At 41.9% G+C, this 17,489-nt stretch overlaps 2 protein-coding genes across 3 annotated transcripts in view; one reads left to right on the top strand and one right to left on the bottom strand.

Annotated features, from left to right (window-relative positions):
• CTNNA1 (catenin alpha 1) overlaps nucleotides 1-17,489 on the top strand; it is a 182,521-nt gene that overhangs the window by 104,532 nt on the left and 60,500 nt on the right. The gene's annotated exons all lie outside the window — the stretch shown is intronic.
• Nucleotides 6,217-8,449, bottom strand: LRRTM2 (leucine rich repeat transmembrane neuronal 2). The gene is made up of 2 exons (XM_036313852.1): nucleotides 8,308-8,449; nucleotides 6,217-7,966 (listed from the first exon to the last, which is right to left on the bottom strand). The coding sequence occupies exons 1-2, from the start codon at nucleotides 8,309-8,311 to the stop codon at nucleotides 6,417-6,419; spliced, it is 1,554 nt and encodes a 517-aa protein (XP_036169745.1). The 5' UTR covers nucleotides 8,312-8,449; the 3' UTR covers nucleotides 6,217-6,416.

Below are 17,489 nucleotides of genomic sequence, written 5' to 3'. Positions count from 1 at the left end.
ATCTGATGATTTTCCAGAAAAAACAACCTTGAGGTTGTGTGTGTATGTTTTTTTTTTTCACTGAACACAATTGTGAATGGGTATTCGGTAAACTTGTGACATTTTTACATCTCTGCATTATGGTTCTTAGTAAAGTCTCTGGATAAAAGTTGTAAAAAAGCCTTGGGTATTGTCTCTGGGGCTGCACTTATATAGTCCCCAAGTGTGGGAAGAGCCTTTTCTCTTTGATGGTGATGGAGCCATTGGCCCCTGCTGTCAGGGTTGTTCACAGGTCCTCTTTCATGTTGGGTTTCTAGTGGCAGGTTTGAGTTGGAGACCGTGGGGTAGGCCAGTGATGGTGAACCTATGACACGCGTGTTAGAGGTGACACGTGAACTCATTTTTTTGGTTGATTTTTCTTTGTTAAATGGCATTTAAATATATAAAATAAATATCAAAAATATAAATATTTTTTATGCTATGGTTGCAAATATAAAGAAATTTCTATGTGTGACACGGCACCAGAGTTAAGTTAGGGTTTTTCAAAATGCTGATACGCCGAGCTCAAAAGGTTCGCCATCACTGGGCTAGGCTTTGCTCTTGGGCCTCCGTGTATGAAGGGATGGTATATTCACTTTGTGGACTTTGTACTCGCCTTTGCAGATCTCTTGCTCTTTAATGTTTCCTTCAGATAGGGGAAGGGAAGCTCAACATCTCTCTGTCAAAAGTGTTCCCCAAACAGTGGATCATAAAGAGGAACTCATACTAAGGAAAGATGTTTGGAATAGCTATGATTTTCACCTCTTTTTCCCTTCTCTCTTTATGAAAGACAATTTGTGGTACATTTTGTCTCTTTAAGAAAGACTTGAGTACCCAGCTGGTTAGATATATTTAAAGAAAGAAAAAACTGTATTTAAACAGACCTTGAGGAAATCTATTATAAATTTGAGTGTGAATCTGAGAATGATGTGGTATTCAGGCAAAACTAATTAAAATAACTGATAAGGAAATCAGATGTAGCTTTACATGGGATTTTTCAAGGTTAAAATGTATGAGAATTATGTTAATAAGCTGTTCTTTTAACTCCAAAAAGTATAGGAATTTGTTCCTTTGTACAATTTGAAACCACCATCACCTATGCCCTCCAGTACATACTGGATGAGTTTGACAGTAAAATTTTGTGCTGTGCTTCCTGCCTCTGCCCTAGTTACTGCTGAGATTTGTGGTACGAGAGCTCTCTTGGCCTCTCTGGTTCCCTTATCCCTGGGTGATGGGAAAGGGGGTAGCCTTGTTTCTTTCTGCCTGTCTGGTCTTGCTGCAGTGCTGTAGGCCTGGAGAAGCAGTAAGTGCATCCTGGCAAGTATGGCAGACTCCTGACAGTCAACTCCTTAAGGCCAGGGCAGTTTCTGCCCCCACTGCTGCCCAGGCATAGCATCCTGTCTTGGGGATGTTTACTTACGCCTAATGAGGGATACTGGTTAAAAAAAATCTTGCCTTCCTTTCTCCTATCCATGCTTAGTGAGCTGGCATCTAGGGTAGAGTAGCTCATGTAGGGATCCTAGAGAATGCAGCATGTTTAATACCTGTGGTCATCCCTCCCAGGAGTGTTGTGCAAGGTGTGCTGCTGGGTTGTACCCCAGTGAACCCCCAAGGTAGAGGCCAGGTTGCTGTTTGCTGGGGATAGGCAATTGAGTGCCTTTTTTGAAGCTCCCCAGGCTGTGGCAAGTTGGGGAGCAGGTTAAGGAGGTTGGGGAATATGGGCAGTTGTTTGTCCACTTGCTGAGGCTCATGACAGAGCAACTTCTTATTGCATGACTTATTTATTGGCATGATGGTTTTTTTAGTCAGTTCCCCTTTCACCCCCTCCCCCCCCTTTACCTTTACTTTCTTTTTAGCCTGGTTTTGCCTATCTCTGAATGAAGACAGGTGATGATTAGCTGCCCCTTTATCAGCTGGCATATTTGGCATTATAGAGAACATGGTACAAAACAACTGTTCATTTAAGTTTCTACATCTGTCACAAAAGGTTTTTCAGGTTCCACATGTCAAAAATGATAGGTTACCAAGGAAAAGCTTGGGAAAAAAAAAAAAAAAGACAGTCACTTTTTCCAGTATACACGATTTTAATAACAAAACTTTCTTGTATAGTACACTGTTAACTATCTCCCTCAAGCCCCCCCCCGCCGCCGCCCCCCCCCCCGCCTGCCCCGTGTAATAGTATTTTCTCTCCCAACCCACGTGTGTGTGTGTGTGTGTGTGTGTGTGTGTGTGTGTGTGTGTCCCATGGCTCTTAAGGTGATTAAACACAATGTGTTTGGATTGTACTTTTGGTTTCCAATCTGTGTTGATAGAAAGGTTCAAAAACATTCCATAGATGAAACTTTTTAAAAAATTACCAAGGAAGGATAGGTTAGTTGAAGGAAGCAAATGTTTCCAAATGTTTGCAATAATAGTATGAAAGCTTAAACCGTCATTTTCTGTTGTTTGTTTGTTTGTTTTTTTACTTTAAATTATTGGCCTTATCACCTTTGTCTTTTTCTAGCTGAAGCACTTTAACCAATAAGATATGAAAAGCATGTCTCAAAACAGATTTTTGAGACAAGTCTGTCACTGTATTGCTCTATTAGGAAAATGGTCATATAAGTCAGCTTCTAAAATTATTCTTTCAAATTTTATTTTGATAGCTACACTTTAGAGGGAGAACAGCATTTATAGCCCTCTCCCCTTCCCGGCTCTGTGTAGGAAGTATAGAAAATGAAATGCCTTTTTTCAATTTTAGGATTCAGACCTGGTGTTACATGGGGCTCATTTTTATTGGAAAGATGGAATCTCGATCTTGGTGACTAGCATCAGAATAAGCAGATGGATTTTAATAATTAGTGGAGTTGGGAAGTTTAGTCAATTCCATTCATTAAATTGGTACAGAAATTAACTTAGGCACATTAAGAAATTACATGTGTTAGTACAGATTTTTGGCTTAAAAATTAGTATCTTTGCTATTTGATGTTGGCAGTGGGTATTCTCTCTGAATTGTGTGTGAATTTGCAAATTTGTCAGCCACTCTCGTTTTGTAAAGGTGATGGAAATCCCTGGCAGACTACAGAAATGAATATAAATGATTCCAAACTAGCTCTTGATTACTAGGTGGGTACAGTATATAACCTTCTTTAGCTTTTCTTTTTCCAGAGATTTTATTATTTTTCTAGTTCTTGATAAGTGGTCATTTTCCTCTAATCTTGAAAATGGGGGAGGGAAAAACGGGGTTGGTGGGAAGAGGAGACTGAGGAGGATAAAACTAAACCAAAAAACAAAAGCCCTAACATTGGGTTAGCAGGATCTGCAGTGTAGCTGCGATGCTCTTCCACTCTAGCCAGTTGGTAAAGAGAGCACATATAACTAACAGTCTCATCTTCAAATCTGTGCTGACACTGAAACACAAAAAGACCAAAATTAAATGGAATACTGCCTTCAATAGGCAATTCAAAAGGGAAGTTTGTGCTTTAATGAAGAGGGGACATGCTGGTTGGCATTGTTACTCGCTTTTCTCAGAGAGCATTACCAAAAAAAAAAAAAAAAGAAGAAGAAGAAGAAAAAAATATGCAGGGCAAAAAATCAGTTGTTTTTCATCTTGAAAGTATGCCGGGGTGGCCTTGGTTCTGCTGTTCCCTGAATTACTAAATGGCTTGCTTTTCCAATTTACTTTTCTACATACATTAAGAATTTTGCTGATTAATGGTCCATTTTACTAACTGTAATCTTTAGGATTAATGTGGGGATTCCTAGCCAATATTTCTCACCCTTCTACTCACAATTTCAATTAATTTGGTGTGGTGGAAATGATAGAAAATACTTTTTTGCTATTCTTTAGGGCTAATGGAATCTTATGTGTTCAGGACAGAATATTGTGACAAAGCTTTTCTCTGACAAATGGCCATGGTTTGCCTGATAAATGAGTTGGTAAATTTTACCTGTGGAGCTTTCATTTGTAATGGGGGTTTCAGATCCAGCCCTGAAGGGAAGTGGTGAGCTGTCCTCTGTGCCATTAAATCAGCTTTTGTCTCTGTCCAGGCAGGCCTAAGATCTGGTTTAACAAGAAATGAAATGCTCACTGCTCAAGATCACCTGAACTTTACAGACAGAGACTTTGCCAAACTAATTTACCCACCTTAAGAAATTCAGAGAATACATTTTTACCATAATATGTGATCTTGTCAGCATTTTACTGAGACGTTTTTGTGTTTTTTGTTTTTTTGAAATGTAGACAGACACCCCTCTCTTTAGTATTAAAAAGAAAAAAAAATTACAGGTAAACCTCATAGGTTAAACTGTAGTCTTAACATGTTTTCAGTTTAGTCCAGGGAAGAAAAAATATGCCTTGAATGAAAAATATGTTTTAATGGTCGTATTAAGGGAAAGGTAACTTTCTTCTTTTATGGTAGTGGTTTTCTCTAAGGATTTTCGCCTTTTTCACATACAGTTGTAAATGTCAGTTATAAAAATGTTCATTCTTCTAGAACAGGGGTGGGCAAACTTTTTGACTAGAGGGCCACAATGGGTTCTTAAACTGGACCGGAGGGCCGGAACAAAAGCATGGATGGAGTGTTTGTGTGAACTAATATAAATTCAAAGTAAACATCATTACATAAAAGGGTACGGTCTTTTTTTTTTTTTTTTTTTTTTTTTTTTTTAGTTTTATTCATTTCAAACGGGCCGGATCCAGCCCGCGGGCCGTAGTTTGCCCATGGCTGTTCTAGAGTCAAGTCAGTAGTCTAATGTCTTGGGTTTTGCTGCTGCATACATAGAACTTTGTTTATGGAAAAATTCTGTGTGAATTGGTAACTTGCATCTGAATCTTAAATATGTTACAGTTTCTCCATAGAAATCATAATTGAAGAAACGCAATACATGTGGTTCTTTTTCACATGAAAAGTGTGGCATCATTATCATTTGTTAATTGTGGAATGTTTATATTAACACTAGGGGACCTCCTCCTCTTCATTTCAGCTGTAGGTCATGGTGCCTGTAGATAGTGTACAGCTACCCATTTGCCTCACTCTTGGCTGCCTCTTAACTTCAGCTAACCCGTTTCTGTGAGTCAGATTTCAAAATGCTGCCTTTCCCTTTCATCTCCCTCCCCTCCATGCCACCTTTGAGTTACCACTGCATGGCTGTATAAGCATGTTGGTGTTAGTTGGTGTTTTACCATAAAAAGGTTTGCTCTGTAATCTGTTGTTTCTTTCACTTGGAAGGAACTGCTCTTATAATGTGACTATGTATCCTTATTAAAAGGCCAGATTTCAGAATATAACATTTAGAAAGTGGTTTTTAATGTTCCTTTATAATATATATTCTATTAAGAATCATTGTTATGCCTGTTGCTAATTATTTTTTATTTGGATCTGAGGTGTGAGGATTAGGAAGAAAACAGAAGAAAGAGTTTAAACCTCTTTGTAAGGCAACTTAGATCATGACAGTTGAGAAAGGGAGAGAATGTTGTGTGTGCTTTCAAACTAAAGGGAGCAGGTCCTAGGATTAAGTTGACTCAGTTTCTCTCTTTTCTCTCCAAAATAATGTCTAAATCTTTTTTCACATATAAATGTAAATATAGGATTTAGTAAACTAATAAGTAAAATGGTAATGTAATACTAGTTCAAAATAATTGTCTAAAAATGCCACAAAAGGTCAACATGTTCATTATAAGTTAAACTAGAGCTGTATGATACAAAGTCAGTGTAATCATTTAGTATTGAATTCATTGTAATGAGACCTTTTCCACATTCACTTGGATTCATTGTTTAAATATATTAAAGAGTTACTCAGCTTATTAGAATTACATAAAGGGTTCTAATTTCATGATGTGGACTTTGATAATATCTATTAACCCAGGCAAAAACTCTGGAATAAGAGTGCTTAATATTTACCAGTCTTTATAGCATAATGAAATTCTACTTCCCACACTGGCAGTAAATTGTAAATTTAAGTAAATACCAAATTATCATACAAGAGAACTTTGCTAAGTCTCCTTTTAAGCAACAAGCCAATGGTGGTACTTGGGATGGAAAGCAATGATCAAACAAGTATTGATTCATATCTTTTTCTGCTCAGTACCTTCTTTCCAAACTGTTTTTAGTAGGAAAAGAAATAGCATATGTTTACACTCAATAGTATATAGTCACATACATGAAATGCCTTAATTTGAAGTAAGCATTTTTAGACTTTCCAACAAGATTGCAAATTAATGTGAGCATTGCTTCATTTAACACTTAAAATATGGTTTCATTAAAAAAAAAATTAAAAACACTTCACTTCAAAAACTTAAGTCTCCACTTGGTTTTGAAAATTAGGCTTAATGTCACCATTGTTAAAAATTAGATATTTAGCCCCTACTATGTAAAATAGGTTACTTATCTGATGTAATTTTTGATGATAGGTAGATATTATACTTCACATTCTTTGTATGGCAGTTGCTGACACTTGCACTGTCCATAACCATTAATGATGATGAAGGGTCCTTCATGGGTGGGTTCATATTCATTATACGGTCCTTGGTCTGACATGTTTGACATATGGAGTCGTGTTTGGGATCGGAGCTGCCTGTGGTTCTGAATCATTGAGCACTGTCTAATTCTTCTTAAAGTGGGAGGGCAGCACTTCCTGGAGATGAACACTATGAAAATAATAAAAAAGAAAGAAAACAATAAAGCCATTGTTCCTGTAATTACCCGCTGAGTGAAGATGGCATTGTCTGGTTCGGGAAAGTGTTCCTCAGTAGTAACTGCTGTGCCTGCAGTAGTTGGGATTTCTTTGTCTCCCACATAGTAACTTGATGAGCTTATTCTTTTTGTATATTCAGTGGTTGGATCTCTATAAGTTGTAGCCATGGCTGTGATGACAGTGGTTGATAAATTCCAGCAGAGCTGAAATCCATGGACTGCATCTAGTATATCCTCTCCTTGGGTGTGGTCAGGACTGTGGCATAAGATGGAATGCTCCCACCGACCTTGGAAATTGCCCAGCCAGGAGGCCAAAGCACATATTCTAGGGCTGCATTCCCACAGATTGCCAGAGAGGCCAACAGTTGTGAGGGATCTCAGGGAATTTAAGATCTTGGAATCCAGGCTGTTTAACTTGTTGTTATCCATTAGGAGTATTTTAAGATTAGGCATTATTTCAAACACTGTCAGATCGATGGCTTTGATTTCATTTCCAGTCAGGTCTAGTTTTTCTAAAGTGCCCCAGGTCCATTCCATCCCACATGTCAAGTTGCTGATTTTGTTCCATTGTAAGAAGAGTGTGTGCAGACTACTTAGACGTAGGAAATGAGCAAAATTAATCTTCGTCAGCTGGTTGTGCTCTAGGTGAAGCTCTCTCAGTTTGATTAATCCCGCAAATCCATTTCGAGCCAAACTTCGCAAACGGTTTGTGCTCAAATCTAGAAACTCCAGACTACGGCAGTCCCAGAACAGGCGCACTGGGATGGTCCGCAGGGAGTTGGACCGTAAATGCAAGGTCTGCAGCTTCCGAAGGCCGTAGAAGAGCTCTGGGTGCAGAGATGACAGCTGATTAAAAGACAGGTCCAAATTTTGCAGATTAATCAGTTGGGTAAAAGTTGTATTTGGCAAGTAAAATATTTTGTTGGAGCTTAAGATTAATTCCTTAAGTTTATATAGTCCTTGAAAAGCATCTTCTTTTACTGTTGAAATTTGATTGTGATCTAAGTGGAGCCAGGTAAGTTGACTGAAGCTGGCAAATTGATCCCTTTCAAGCTCTGTGATGTGATTGTGCCTCAGGGAAAGGCCCAGAGAGCCCTTGTCTGTGGCGTTTGGCACGGAGTGGAAGCCCTGAGAGTCGCAGTAGAAGAGCTGCTTCTCGCAGCGGCATTTAGGTGGACACGCCATTCCCAAGGCAGGCAGCATTTTTAAAACCATACTCATTGCATATATTGCTGCCAGCATAGGGGCCCCTAATGGCCACTTGAAATGTAAGCCTGCAGAATATAATTTAAGGAAAACAAGAAGATAGGATATATTTTAGCAGAACGTATGAGCTATTAAAAAATGAACATAACAATATGGTGAAATATTTCACTGCATATAACTTATTTTTCATTTGCTGCAGAAAAATTAACCTTGCTAGTATGACTGGAACAAAACTTAAACCATTAAGAAGATAAAACATAGCCTGTTACCATCAATATATGCTTTTTCTTAAACCTCAGGATCCAAAAATGTGACAGTGATTCCCCTCATAAAATGTGAATTCAGTGGTTTATTTTAAAAAGCGTGATTTGTTGCTGACTGTACAAGGCATATAAATGCATGGACTTACCCATTCTTCTGAGCACATTGGAGGCTGCATTCAGTCGCGGTTGTTAGACTCAACGCAGTGAGTCTGTAAAAGGCTCTAACATGCAGGAGCCTTTGACCAGTTTCCTGTTTTCTATGTCCCAGGCTTTCTGAGTAAAATTTAATCCAGCAGGGTGAGTTGTTTTTTTCCTTAGGATATTCTTCTCAATAGCGTTGGTTTCATTTTTCGTGACCACTCTGTTTCCTTAAATCGCTTCTGAATATAAGTTATTAATTTCGTCCTCCTCTAACTGCTCAGCTGGTTAATCAAAGCATCAGTCTTTCCTTTCCGCAGCTGTTAGTTCTCTCGGTCTTAACTTGTTGATGGCAGATGGGCGGCTTGTTGCAGAGAAGAGCTCCTGGAGCAGCATGAGTGCATTTACTGAAAAGCTTTTCTGAGAAACGGCACAAGAATGGATTTGCTTATGTGCTGCGACCACACAGAACTGTATATAGGCTGACGTCACCGGGTGACGTGTCTTTTGTTTGGGTTTTCCAGAAGCTTTACTGTTATAAAGCATGATGCTTTGTAACAGTATCGGGTCGTTGTAAGACCCCCAATTACAATAAAGCAAGAAAGAAGAACTCCTGACTTAAAAACATGCTATTTCTTCAGTGTAGGAGCAGCAGTGGGGTTGTAATAAAGACTGCATTCAAGAAGACCCGTCTGAACAGTGAGTTGGGTTAGCAGAGAGATGGTTTTATTGCCTGTGAGAGCCAGTGTCAGACTGCCGATTCTGCATAGAAAGATCATGTAAATGGTCAGGAGCCTGCAGGATTTATGAAGTGCTGATCTAATGCCAGCTTATGCAAGTTATTGCCCGCTGCTCTGGTAGTTTGGGAAGCTACTCAATCACCTTGTTGTCATGCTTGGTTAAAATAGAAGTACGACTACGATTTGCTTTCAGTGTGTTGGTAAACTAGATATGTGGGTTTGGCTTCTTTGTCACTAAGAGCTTAACACCACAAACCAAGAATAAAGGGTGGGAAAGCTTGCAAAGCATTTGATTATTTTGTTCTTTGAGACTTTCAGAGAAACTCTAATTTAAAAGATTTCTCCTCTGTACTATTTTATAATAATGTTTTATCACAGGAGAAAAGGGTAGGTTGACACAGTCATTTAATACTGCATGCCCTAAGCCTTAACAGTGGAACAGAAATGATTTAGGAAAAGTGATACAACATGGCTGAATCTAACACAATCCCTTGTATTTACCTCAGAATCTTAACCTACTCCTTCAACTGAAAGCCTCCCGTGATGCTGGGATTGGGCCATTGTGGTACTCAAATAATAGAACATTTATTTGCACACTTAATAGCTCCTACTGGCACACTTAACAACTGACTTTAAGTGTTTTAACTTGACCTAACTCTATCTTCTTGCTGTTGAATAGTATTATCACTTTTCAGAGCTTGGTTATGAATGTACAGCTCCATGTTTAGTGTTGTGAAAGCTATTTTAGCATGAAGTCAGGGTCATGTTTTCAGGCCTGACAAAGGTACGTCCTGTTACACATTTTACCTTACTGATTTAGCCTTCCATGCCAATTTCTCTTATACCATTGGCACGTACCCTTACTGCAGTGGTTCTCAACCTTCTGGCCCTTTAAATACAGTTCCTCATGTGGTGACCCAACCATAAAATTATTTTCATTGCTACTTCATAACTGTAATGTTGCTACTGTTATGAATCGTAATGTAAATATCTGATATGCAGGATGGTCTTAGGCGACCCCTGTGAAAGGGTCGTTCTACCAGCAAAGGGGTCGCGACCCACAGGTTGAGAACCGCTGCCTTATTGGGTCTTGTTTCACACCTGAAGGCAGAAATCTCAAAACTACCCATGTTGTCTGTGAAACATCATTGGCCTGTTGGCTTCCACGGCCTTCATCCTATGGGCATGTCTAAAAAGTCATTGTTTTAAGGGGCATAGATTCTGTGTTGGTGGTACTGGAGTAAGAACTGGAAGACTTCAAGGCTACTTCCTTGGGGCCCTGTGTAAAGGTGTGAAAATGCAGCAACTGTAGATGTGTAGTTTTAGAAGCAGACCCCAAGACGGCATTAGAAGTATGAGTTTTGTTAGGGAAAATGCCTGGGAAGTATAAAGAAAGAGAGAAGAGCCCTAACCGGTTTGGCTCAGTGGATAGAGCGTTGGCCTGCGAACTCAAGGGTCCCAGGTTCGATTTCGGTCAAGGGCGCACATCCCCAGTAGGGAGTGTGCAGGAGGCAGCTGATTGATGTTTCTCTCTCATTGATGTTTCTAACTCTCTATCCCTCTCCCTTCCTCTCTGTATAAAAACAATAAAACATATTAAAAAAAAAAAAAAAAAAAAGAAGACAGCAGGGATACTCTGAGGGCCGGTAGAATCTTCAGACCACAGGGCAGGTCTGACATCTCTGAAAGCAGAGGAGAAGGAAAGATTGGACAGGTAGGGTTTTAGACGACAGTTTCCCCAGGCCAAAGAGAAGCCCTCAAACCAAAGTTGCCCATGAGTGGAACCCCACATTCTCAGGAACGAGCCCACATTAGTACTCCTATCATTTTCCTGCTTCCTGGTTAAGAAACAGAGGAGAGTTCCTGTTAGACTTCAAGGATGCTCAAGACTAACCTTGAGCCTTTCCATAGTCTATCTCTCTATAGGCTAAAAGTTCTTAACCTGGCTTCATAGACTGTCTTGTGGAATTTTGTAGCTTGTACATTTTTCTGTGAATGAGCTTTAAACAGATTCTTAGAGGGTCTGTGACCTTAGATTTCAAAGTTACCGTTCTTCAGGAACTTGATCCCAAAACTTCCAATGGGGGGATCTGATAAAGGTGGTCTCTTTAATTTACTTTTTTAAGGAAAAAAAGCTCTTGAGATACTGTAAATGTCTGCATTGAAGTCAGCCACCCTTTGATAAAAAAAAAAAAAAAAAAAAAGAAAGAAACCTTTGCCAGGCAGGAGGAGCTGGATTAAATTCTTCCCTGAAGTAACCACTTTAGTTCCATGTGGAGAAAAGCATTAGAGTCAATTGGATTAGAGCAATCATGATTAGGAATGAGTTATATATGAAAATTTAAAAGGAAAATAATCTCCTTCCTTTTAGACTCTTGGTTCTCCTTTCTGCTCTCTAGGTTACTCGGCCTACATCTTACATACTAAAAAATGGGAAATACTTATATTATCCCAGTACAGTTATTACAGATTTATGCACAACAGAAATTGCCCAGAGAAGCACCAATGGAATCACAGCTAATTATATTTCTTTTAAAAATATATTTTTATTGATTTCAGAGAGGAAGTGGGAAGGAAAGACAGGTGGAAACATCAATGATGAGAGAGAATCATTAATTGGCTGCCTCCTGCACGCCCCCCACTGGGGATCATGTGCCTTTGACCGGAATTGAACCTGGGACCCTTCAGTCCACAGTCAGATGCTCTATCCACTGAGCCAAATCGGCTAGGGCTGGAATTTTGTATTATTTTTTGATCTTTACCTTTCTTTAACAAAGAGAACTAAACAGAAACCCATGTTCTTCCTGAATTAAATTATTTCTTGGTTTCATTTTAGAACAGCTTTATTCTGCATACATATATCTTTGACTGAAAGTGGCAGTACAACCTCTGAAAGGTACTATTCATATCATCTGTTTAAATTTTCATTACTTTAGTTGTTCATGACAAGGCAAAGGAGCAGTAAAATCTAACCTGACCATTTCTAAATGTGTTTAAGCAGATTGAGTTAAGCAGCAGGGCTTTCGTGCTGTAGTTACTGGCATTCCTCAATGTGAAATTTGCTTTTAATGTGTGTTGATGATTAGGGAGAATTATTTCTCCACTTAGAGAGCACATGTACAGAAATATACATGGAATCACTTATTCTTTTGTGGTAGAGATGGAGCTTGATTTTGCTTTATACTGAAAGATCAAATGTTTTGTTAATCATGCCCAACTCCAAAAATTGTCATATTCCAGCACCAGAGGTCTTGCATAGAGGTGCTCTGGAAAGTATGTTAAAATAAATCTTGTTGGCCCAGCTGGTGTGGCTCAGTTGGTTGAGCGTCATCCCATGCACCGAGAGGTTTCTGGTTCGATTTCAGGTCAGGGCACACACCTGGATTGCTGGCTCAATCCCCAATAGGCGCACTGGAGGCAGCTGGTCAATGTTTCTCATCGATGTTTTTATCTCTCTCTCTTCCTCTCCTTTCCTCCCTTTCTAAAAAATCAATAAAAACATTTTCAAACAAACAAACAAACCTTGTTGGGCCCTGGTCAGGCAACTCATTAGGTTAGAGCATCATCTCGATAAGCCAGGGGTGGGGAACCTTTTTTCTGCCAAGGACCATTTGGATATTTATAACATCATTTGCAGGCCATACAAAATTAGCCTCTTATATATTTAAAAATTAGCCTGTTATACATTGCTGTAAAAAAGAAGGAACTCTTAGCATTTGCAACAGCATGGATGGGCCTGGAGAACATTATGCTAAGCAAAATAAGACAGTCGGAGAAAGATAAATATCACATGATCTCACTCATATGTGGGATATAATGAACAACACATACAGATGAACAAAAATAGGTCCAGAGACAAAGAAACACTGAACAGACCATCCAACCTCAGAGAGAAGGCCGGGGGGGGGGGGGGGGGGAGGGGGGCGGGTAAGAGATCAACCAAAGGACTTGTATACTTGCATATTAGCATAACCCAGTGATGGTGAACCTTTTGAACTCGGCATGTCAGCATTTTGAAAAACCCTAACTTAACTCTGGTGCCGTGTCACATATAGAAATTTTTTGATATTTGCAACCATAGTAAAACAAAGACTTATATTTTTGATATTTATTTTATATATTTAAATGCCACTTAACAAAGAAAAATCAACCAAAAAAATGAGTTCACATGTCATAGGTTCGCCATCACTGGCATAACCAATGGACACGGACACTGGGGCAGTGGGGGCTTGTCCCAGGGGGTGGGAGTGGCAGGGAGGGGTGTTAATCGGGGAAAAAGGAGACATATGTAATACTTTAAACAATAAAAAAAAAGTTAGCCTGGTATAGTTGGTCAAACATTTAATTAACTCATGCCTAATGACTTGACAGGGCCATACCAAATGATTTCTCAGGTTTTATATGACCCATGGGCCAGACGTTTCCCACCTGAATGATAAGCCAAAGTTCCGGGTTTGATCCCCTGTCAGGGCACATATAAGAATCAACCAATGAATGCATAAATAAGTGGAACAACAAATCCATGCTTCTCTCTCTCTCCCTTCCTTTCTCTAAAATAATCATCAACAACAATACCTTGTTGCTACCAGTCTTGATCACCATTTGGAAGATATCTTTGCATTTCAGAAGTGATAGTCTTTAGGGTGGAGGCCCTAGATTTTTTAAAAATAGGATTTTATTGATTTTTTAGAGAGAAAAGGGAAAAGGATAGAGAGTTAGAAACATCGATGAGAAAGAACCATAATTGATCGTCTGCCTTCCGCACACCCCTTACTGGGGATTGAACCCGAAACCAGGCATATACCCTGACCAGGAATTGAACTGGTGACCTCTTGGTTCCTGGGTTGACACCCAACCAATGAGCCACACCGGCCAGGCAGAGGCCCTAGATTTTATGAGTCTGAGTACATTCCTTGCTATGAACCTTTTGGGATTCCTGGTTGGCAACTTCCTACTTGGGCCTATATAGTATCAAGGCCTATATTAGAGGAAGTGGGTTTTACTAGCCTTTATTTTTTTGGAGGGAGGAGGGAAAGAGGATGCGAGAAGATTATGGTAAATCCTGGAATTGTTCACTGCTTTTGAACATGCATGCATTTGGAGGCAAATGTGTAACTTCTTATAAATTTTTTATTTGCTCTATAAAAACAGGAAAAATTACTGGGGTTTGGTGCTAAACACTAACTTGTTATCTTTGAAAGAAACAGAATCTATCTGACGGAAGCACATAGAATATGTAAGGATTAATGGCTTTACTAATCTCTCATGTTGGAGGTGGGCTCAAGAGTAGTTGATAGTCCCAGGTAGAGCTAGAGGATCTAAGAGCATTCAAAATTCTAGGCTCCTGGAGTTTTATTTGTTTTTTAAAAATAAATCTTTATTATTGAAAGTATTACCTATGTCCCTTCCCCCCCTCCCCCCAATTGCCCTCCCCTACCCCCTTCCCTCCAAGCCTTCACCACCCTATTGTCTGTGTCTATGGGTTATGCATATCCTATCTAATAAAAGAGAAGCATGGTAATTAGCCGTACCTCTGCTACCCTTCCCATTGGCTAATCAGGGCAATATGCAAATTAACTGCCAGCCAAGATGGCGGCGGGCAGCCAGGCAGCTGGAAGCGAACATGAGGCTTGCTTGCTTCAGTGACGGAGGACTCCAACGTTCCCCACCTGCTGCTGCCGGCCTCTGAGCTTGCAGTTTGAAACACTGTTACAAATATAGAAGCTAAACAAAACCCCAGAAACCTACTTTCAGCCGGCCGGGATCTCAGAGCTGGAGTTGAAACAGTGTTTCGATTATAGAACCCAAACAATCCAGATACCTGCTTTCAGCAGCGGAGGCCTAAGAGCTGGAGCCAAGCCTCAGAGCTAAAGCTGGCCCAGAATAAAAAAAGAAAGAAAACAAGGAGGGGTTGGGAGCTTCAGTCACCGCCAGCCTGAAAACAGCCCTCAGCCCCTCACCCAGACTGGCCAGGCACCCCAGTGGGGACCCCCACCCTGAAGGGGGTGTGACCAGCTGCAAACAGCCATCAGCTCCTCAGCCAGGCTGGCCAGGCACCCCAGTGGGGACCCCCACCCTGATCCAGGACACCCTTCAGGGCAAACCAGCCAGCCCCCACCGGTGCACCATAGTAAAAGGGTAATATGCCTCCCAGCACCGGGATCAGTGGAGCCGAGAGGCCTCCCGGCACCAGGATCAGCGTGACAGGGGGCAGCGCCCAAACCCCCTGATCGCCCTGCGGCTCTGTGACAGGGGGCAGGGCCACAACCTCCCTATTGGCCCTGCTCTGTTCGTGACAAGGGAAGGCACCCCAACCCCCTGATCAGTCCTGCTCTGTGCCTGATAGGGGGGAGCTCCCCAACCCCCTGATCGCCCTGTGGCTCTGTGTGTGACAGGGTGTGGCGCCCCAACCCCCTGATCAGCCCTGCTCTGTGTGTGACAGGGTGCGGTGTGCCAAACCCTCCCCCCCCCCCCCCCAACGAGCCCTGCTCTGTGTGTGACGGGGTAGAGCCATAACCTCCCCATCGTCCCTGCCCTGAGTGTGACAGTGGCGGCGCCCCAATCCCCTGATCAGCCCTGCTCCGTGGGTGATAGAGGGCGGCGCCCCAAACCCCCCCCCTACCCCCCCACGGGCCCTGCTCTATGTGTGACGGGGTAGAGCCATAACCTCCCCATCGGCCCTGCCCCGAATGTGACAGGGTGCAGCGCCCCAACCCCCTGGTCCACCCTGCTCTGTGCGTGACAGGGGCAGCACCCCAACCCCCTGATTGGCCCTGCTCTGTGCGTGACAGGGGGCAGTGCCCCAACCCCCCAATCGGCCCTACCCTGAGCGTGACTGAGGGTGGCATCGCAACCTCCCGATCTGCCCTGCTCTGTGCATGACAGGGGGCGGCACCCCAACTCCCCAGTCAGCCCTGCTCTGAGCCCGACCAGGGCCTGCACCTAGGGATTGGGCCTGCCCTCTGCCACGGGGGAGCAGGCCTAAGCCAGCAGGTCGTTATCTACCGAGGGGTCCTAGACTGCGAGAGGGCACAGGCCGGGCTGAGGGTCCCCCCCTCCCCCCGAGTTCACACATTTTTGTGCACCAGGCCTCTAGTCTATAATAATAAAAGTGTAATATGCTAATTAGACCCACCGTCCTTCCAGATGAATCCGAAGCTGCGAGGGAAGCCTGGGTCCCAGGTGCCTGCCGGCAGTTAGAGGGAAACCCGGGTCCGGGGGTGCCAGAGGGAAAGCCGGTGCCGGCAGCCAGGGGAAGGAAGGCCTACTTTTGCACAAATTTCATGCATCGGGCCTCTAGTATACATATAAGTTCATTGGTTGATCTCCCCCCCACTACCCCCCCCCCCCGCCCTCCCCCCCCGCTCCCCATCCTCCCATCTAAGGTTTGACAGTCTGTTTGATGCTTCTATGTTTCTGGGTCTATTTTTGTTCATCAGTTTATGTTGTTCATTAGATTTCACATATGAGATCATGTAATACTTATCTTTCTCTGACTGGCTTATTTTGCTTAGCATAATGCTCTTTAGGTCCATCCATGCTGTTGCAATGGTAAGAGTTTTCTTTTTTACAGCTGCATAGTATTCCATTGTATAGATGTACTAGTTTTTTAATCCACTCATCTGCTGATGGGCACTTAGGCTGTTTCTAAATGATAGCTATTGTAAATTGCACTGATAGGAATATAGGAGTGCATATATTCTTTCTGATGGGTGTTTCTGAGTTCTTGGGATATATTCTATAACTGAGGTCACTGGGTCAAATGGTAGTTCCATTTTTAATTTTTTGAGGAAACTCCAAACTGTTTTCCACAGAGGCTGCACTAGTTTGTATTCCCACCAGCAGTGCACGTGGGTTCCCTTTTCTCCACATCCTTGCCAACACTTGTCGTTTGTTGATTTGTTGATGATAGCCATTCTAACAGATGTGAGGTGGTACCTCATTGTCCTTTTGATTTTTGTCTCTCAGATGATCAGTGACTTTGAGCACTTTTTCATATGCCTTTTGGCCTTCTGTATGTCCATTTTGGAGAAGTGTCTACTTAGGTCCTATACCCATTTTAGGCTCCTAGAGTTCTGTTGTGGTCACAGGGGACCACTTTTGAGTGTAAGTAAGTATGGTATATCAGTGTTGCTGGGAATCTTTTCCTTCAAAAGCCTTTAAAAAGAAGACTCCCCACATTAGGCTCCCAGAATCCTCCCACCCCCCTTTATTTGTTGTTAATCCTCACCCAAGGATATTTTCTCCATTGCCTTCCAAACAGAGTGGAAGGGAGAGGGAGTCAGAGAGAGAGAAGCATCAATGTGAGAGAGACACATTGATTGGTTGCCTCCTGCATACACCCTAACTGGGGCTGGGGATTGAGCCTGCAACTGAGGTATGTGCCCTTGACGAATCGAACCAGGGACCCTTTGGTCCATGGATCATCTCTCCAACCACTGAGTCAAACA

Source organism: Myotis myotis, unplaced genomic scaffold (genome assembly GCF_014108235.1).
Source record: "Myotis myotis isolate mMyoMyo1 unplaced genomic scaffold, mMyoMyo1.p scaffold_m19_p_6, whole genome shotgun sequence".
NCBI lineage: Eukaryota > Metazoa > Chordata > Mammalia > Chiroptera > Vespertilionidae > Myotis > Myotis myotis.
Note: the sequence above shows the minus strand (reverse complement) of the source record. Positions and strands in the feature narration are given on the sequence as shown.